This window comes from Nematolebias whitei, chromosome 7 (genome assembly GCF_014905685.2).
Source record: "Nematolebias whitei isolate Nwh7 chromosome 7, NemWhi1, whole genome shotgun sequence".
Taxonomy (NCBI): domain Eukaryota; kingdom Metazoa; phylum Chordata; class Actinopteri; order Cyprinodontiformes; family Rivulidae; genus Nematolebias; species Nematolebias whitei.
In genome coordinates, this window is record NC_056504.1 from 22,449,008 (window position 1) to 22,454,974 (window position 5,967).

The 5,967-nt window shown below is 37.2% G+C and overlaps 1 protein-coding gene across 1 annotated transcript in view; it reads left to right on the forward strand.

Moving 5' to 3' along the window:
* The window catches only part of LOC119412175 (solute carrier family 41 member 3-like), a 143,142-nt gene that overhangs the window by 103,133 nt on the left and 34,042 nt on the right, over positions 1–5,967 (forward strand). Inside the window, exon 8 of the mRNA XM_037679151.1 lies at positions 5,483–5,617. Coding sequence (XP_037535079.1) covers positions 5,483–5,617 — 135 coding nt within the window. The remainder of the gene's footprint in view (positions 1–5,482; positions 5,618–5,967) is intronic.

Genomic DNA, 5,967 nt, shown 5'->3' on the forward strand with positions numbered 1-5,967 from the left:
TGGGGTTCAGGTCAGGAGAGTTGGCAGGCCAATTGAGCACAGTAATACCATGGTCAGTAAACCATTTACCAGTGGTTTTGGCACTGTGAGCAGGTGCCAGGTCGTGCTGAAAAATGAAATCTTCATCTCCATAAAGCTTTTCAGCAGATGGAAGCATGAAGTGCTCCAAAATCTCCTGATAGCTAGCTGCATTGACCCTGTCCTTGATAAAACACAGTGGACAAACACCAGCAGCTGACATGGCACCCCAGACCATCACTGACTGTAGGTGCTTCACACTGGACTTCTGGCATTTTGGCATTTCCTTCTCCCCGGTCTTCCTCCAGACTCTGGCACCTTGATTTCCGAATGACATGCAAAATTTGCTTTCATCCGAAAAAAGTACATTGGACCACTGAGCAACAGTCCAGTGCTGCTTCTCTGTAGCCCAGGACAGGCGCTTCTGCCACTGTTTCTGGTTCAAAAGTGGCTTGACCAGGGGAATGCGGCACCTGTAGCCCATTTCCTGCACACGCCTGTGCACGGTGGCTCTGGATGCTTCTACTCCAGACTCAGTCCACTGCTTCCGCAGGTCCCCCAAGGTCTGGAATCGGCCCTTCTCCACAATCCTCCTCAGGGTCCGGTCACCTCTTCTCATTGTGCAGCGTTTTCTGCCACACTTTTCCCTTCCCACAGACTTCCCACTGAGGTGCCTTGATACAGCACTCTGGGAACAGCCTATTCGTTCAGCAGTTTCTTTCTGTGTCTTACCCTCTTGCTTGAGGGTGTCAATATGGCCTTCTGGACAGCAGTCAGGTCGGCAGTCTTACCCATGATTGCAGTTTTGAGTAATGAACAAGGCTGGGAGTTTTTAACAGCCTCAGGAATCTTTTGCAGGTGTTTAGAGTTACGTCGTTGATTCAGATGGTTAGGTTAATAGCTTGTTTAGAGAACCTTTTCATGATATGCTAATTTTTTGGGACAGGCATTTTGGGTTTTCATGAGCTGTGTGCCATAATCAAAAGTATTAAAACAATTAAAGACCTGAAATATTTCAGTCGGTGTGCAATGAATCTGAAATATATGAAAGTTTCATTTTTATCATTACATTATGGAAAATAATGACCTTTATCACAATATGCTAATTTTTTGAGAAGAACCTGTATATATATAATAAATATGCGTATGCATATGTACACACACACACACACACATATATATATATATATATATATATATATATATATATATATATATATAGACCACAGCAGAGTTTATTTTTCTTTTGTAGTAAAGTAAAGATTTCAGACAAACAATGCATTTCAGTGAGGATGACAAAGATATCATTACTAACACTGAATGTCCTCACAAACTGGAAGCTCAGTCCGACAGGACTGGTTGCTATAAATATTGACAACAGGGCTAATGTCGTGAGGGCTGTGCAACTTAGCACTAATGGTAGCTTGCTAACTTGAGAGGCACGTAGCTAATGACAAGCAGGTTGGAGTATTGAAGAGAATTTATTATTGTTGATTTTTAGTTAATTTTACAGATCAGTTGAAATAAACTTGCCATGCTCTGTTCAGCAAAATACACTACACAGTATTACTCCCTGCTTCATCTGTGCTGAAAGTCAAACTTAAGTGAATGGCAATGACTTGAAACTAGTCTTCATGCACCGTCTGTTGGATATATTGTACAATTATGGCTGGTTTCAGCATTTTAGGGGTTAAGTTAGAAGTGTTGGACAATTATCATCAATATCAATAGGTTCCTAAATGTCTATATAGACTTAAATTATTGGCTCTACCGAAATATCGGTCGGGCTCTAATGATTACACCATAAAAACAAATGTTAGCACAAACCTTGGTACTTTGAACAACAAAATTAATGAGTTTGACCTTTTTTGCCAAAGTTTTAGACCAATGCCCTCACATGGACAAAAGCAATGGACAAATTAAAAGATGATTTACATAAACAAAGCTGGAAAGACGTGTATGTTGATGATGTGAATAGATCATATGATGAGTTTATGAATATTTTAGGAGCTCTGTATGAAAAGAATTGTGTGCAAAATAATTGTACAAAGAGAAATGTTGTTGATCAACCATGGATGACGAAAGGGTTGAGAAATGCTTGTAAAAAAAAGAATTATTTGTATACATGTTTCTTGAAATTGAGAACACAAGAGGCTGAAGAGAAATATAAGAAGTATAAAAATAGTAGCGATTATAAGGAAACACAAGAAGGAATATTATAGTGATCTATTAAATAAAAGTAATGGTGATATGAAAGCTACATGGCGTGTAATAAATAGTGTTCTGAAAAGTCATAAAGCAAAAACAGGTATTTCACAATATTTTTTGAAGGATGACAATGAAATCCATGATGAAAATGAAATTGTAAATGGATTTAATCATCATTTTGTGAACGATGGATCAAGCCTTGCAGCTAAAATACCAAAAGTAGACAATAATGTGAACCATTCAGTTATAAGTTGTGACAACAGTATTTTTCTTAATGGAACTGACAAAGAAGAAATAATGAATGTAGTAAAAAATCTTACAGATAAGAGATCAAAAGACTGGGTGGACATGGATATGATGTTTGTAAAGGACATAATGAGTTATGTTATTGAGCCGTTTACATATATTTGTAATTTATCATTTTCAAAAGGAATATTTCCAGACAATATGAAAGTAGCTAAGGTAGTTCCTCTCTTTAAAAATGGTGATAAATGTGTGTTCAATAATTATAGACCAATATCCTTATTACCACAGTTCTCAAAAATTCTAGAAAAACTGTTTGTGACCAGATTAGATAATTTTATTACTAAACAAAACATTCTAAGTAGTAGTCAGTATGGGTTTAGAGCAAAAAACTCTACATCACTGGCTCTCATGGAAATAATAGAACAAATAACTACTGCTGTCGATCAAAAACAGTATTGTGTTAGTATTTTTGTTGATTTAAAAAAAGCATTTGATACTATTGACCACACTATTCTCCTTGAAAAATTAAATAAATATGGTATAAGAGGACCAGCATTACACTGGGTATCTAGCTATTTAAAAGATAGGAAACAGTTTGTACAAATAAATGGTGTAAGATCTGACCTGTGCAATATCACTTGTGGAGTTCCTCAAGGCTTTGTACTTGGAAAAAAGTTATTTATTTTATATGTGAATGACTTAGTGAATGTATCAGGACTCCTCAAATGTGTCCTTTTTGCAGATGACACCACATTTTTTTGTTTGGGTAAAGATGTAAAACAGATGTTGGAATAGATGAAGACAGAATTTGATAAAATACAAACTTGGTTTAAACTTAATAAATTATCATTAAATTTAGATAAAACTAAATACATGATATTTAGTAACAAAAAGAGAACTGTTGATGATCCATTTAAAATTGAGGGTGTTGAGATTTGTAGAGTTAATGAGATGAAATTTTTGGGTGTAATAATTGATGAACAGCTAACATGGAAAAATCACATAAATTCTGTAAGAACAAAAATAGCTAAATCTATTGCAGTACTATACAAAGTCAGGGAATTATTAAATGATAAAGCTCTGTACATGTTGTATAACACAATCATTGTTCCACATTTAATCTATTGCATTGATGTTTGGGGGAAAGCGTGTAAAACATTTACAAAACCTATTTTTATTTTACAGAAAAGAGCTGTAAGAATTATCACCAGAAAGCATTACTGTCACCCATCAAGCACATTATTTTATCAACTGAAGTTATTAAAGTTCCATGATTTGGTAGATTATAGTATTTTATCAGTTATGTATAGGGCTCAAAATCACACATTACCATTAAATATCCAAAGAAATTTTGTTAAAAGACAAAGTTGTTATAATCTTAAGGGGACAGAAATATTTGTCAAACCAAAATTCAGAACTAGTCTGAAGGGAAGGTCTACCTCAATACAAGGAGTTGGATTGTGGAATGGTCTAGAGAGTGATGTGAAAAATGCCAAGTCAATGTGTACATTTAAGAAAAAAGATCAAAACTGAATTGTTAAAAAAGTATATATGAAGTAGATTAGTGTGTGTTTTGTATTAGAATTAGAAAAATTAGAAAGCTATTCATTTTGTTCTGTTACTTGAAGATTATTATGTCTGAAATAATTGTTTGAAAAAAGGGGCAGATATAATAAGATTTTTTCTTCTTTCTGCTGCCTTTCATTTTAAATCTTTTGTATCTTTTTTTATATTGTTATGGAATTGTTTTGTACTTTTTTTTAAATGAATAAACTATATACCATACCATACCATACATGATGAGAAATGTCACTTGCTCCATTCTGTATCCTCATTTTCTTTATCCCCAGAATAGCTGATTTATCAGAGTCAGAGTCAGAGTCAGAGTTTCTTTATTGTCATTCGCACCTCATGTGGTACATGTGGTGGAGCGAAATTATGTACACGGGGTCCCAGTTACATCCAACAATAAAATGTATAAGAAAAACAGTAATAAGATCTAAGATATGAACTAAGAAAAACATCAACTAAATATACACTAAGCACTCATAACATAAAACATTGAACATCAGCACAAACATGAACATGAGTCTGTGAGCAGATGTGCACGCATGAACACATCATCATTGAAACAGATCAGCAGCAACATGAAACAGATCAGCAGCAACATGATATGGTTTTTCACAGTGATTATTCTAGTTAGAGATTCATGAGTCTAACAGCCTCAGGGTAGAAGCTGTTCCTCAGTCTAGTGGTTCTACACTTAATGCTCCTTAACCTCCTTCCTGAGGGGAGTGGGGCAAAAAGTGTGTGTGCTGGGTGAGTGGGGTCCTTCATGATGCAGGTGGCCCTCTTCCTGCATCTGGAGGTGTAGATGTCTGTGATGGTGGGGAGGCTGATTCCGACATATTTCTGTGCAGCCTTCACCACTGTCTGCAAAGCTTTTCTTTCTGCAGCTGTGCAGCCTCCATGCCACACGTTGATGCTGGAGCACAGGATGCTCTCCACTGCACACCTGTAGAAGGAGGTGAGGACTGAGCTTCCCAGACCAGCTCGCCTCAGCCGTCTGAGGAAGTAGAGTCTCTGATGAGCTTTCTTGATCAGGCTGGTGGTGTTGTTGCTCCAGCTGAGGTTGTCATTCATGTATACACCCAAGTACTTGTAGCTGGAGACCACTTCCACCGCAGATCCTCTTATGTTCAGGGGGGTGTAGATGTTTTTGTTCCTTCTGAAGTCCACAATCATCTCCTTTGTCTTCTTCACATTGATGTGAAGGTTATTCTCTTTGCAGCAGCTCTCCAGGTGTTCCACCTCTTGCCTGTAGCTGGACTCATCATTGTTTGTGATGCATCCCACCACCGCTGTATCATCTGCAAACTTTACAATGTGACAGCCTGGATGGGTAGCTGCACAATCATACGTGAGAGCAGAGTAAACAGGAGGGGGCTCAACACACATCCCTGAGGAGAGCCAGTACTATACTTATACTATGCTTTTAATTTCTTCACAGGTGTCGGAGGAAATATTGTGGCCATCCAGGCTAGCAGGATGTCAACGTACTGTCATTCATGGAGTGTTCCTGGAGTGCTTCCATCTGAAATGAGTTCCAGCTGTCCTGGACCTTGTGCCACCTTCTGCTCCTCAGGTGAAATATAGAGATACCATACCATACCATACCAATTTATTTATAGAGCACTTAAAACAGCAAAAAGGCCAACCAAAGTGCTGTACAATAGAAACAAACAAGCACAGCGGACAGGAAAACATAAAATAAAAATATAGATACAAATAGCAGCTGAAAAAAAAACAACCTAAATGGCCAACACTGTGGACTAGAGACAGGATCAAAACAAATCACACCGTGTCAAAGTGGTTTTAGTTGGGCTTATGAGTGGGATTTTACATAAGACCTTAACCTATACGCACCTGGTGTGTAAGCTATCATGGTTTAGATCAGCTACAGATACCAATTAAAGGGTGGTTCATGCTGAAAAA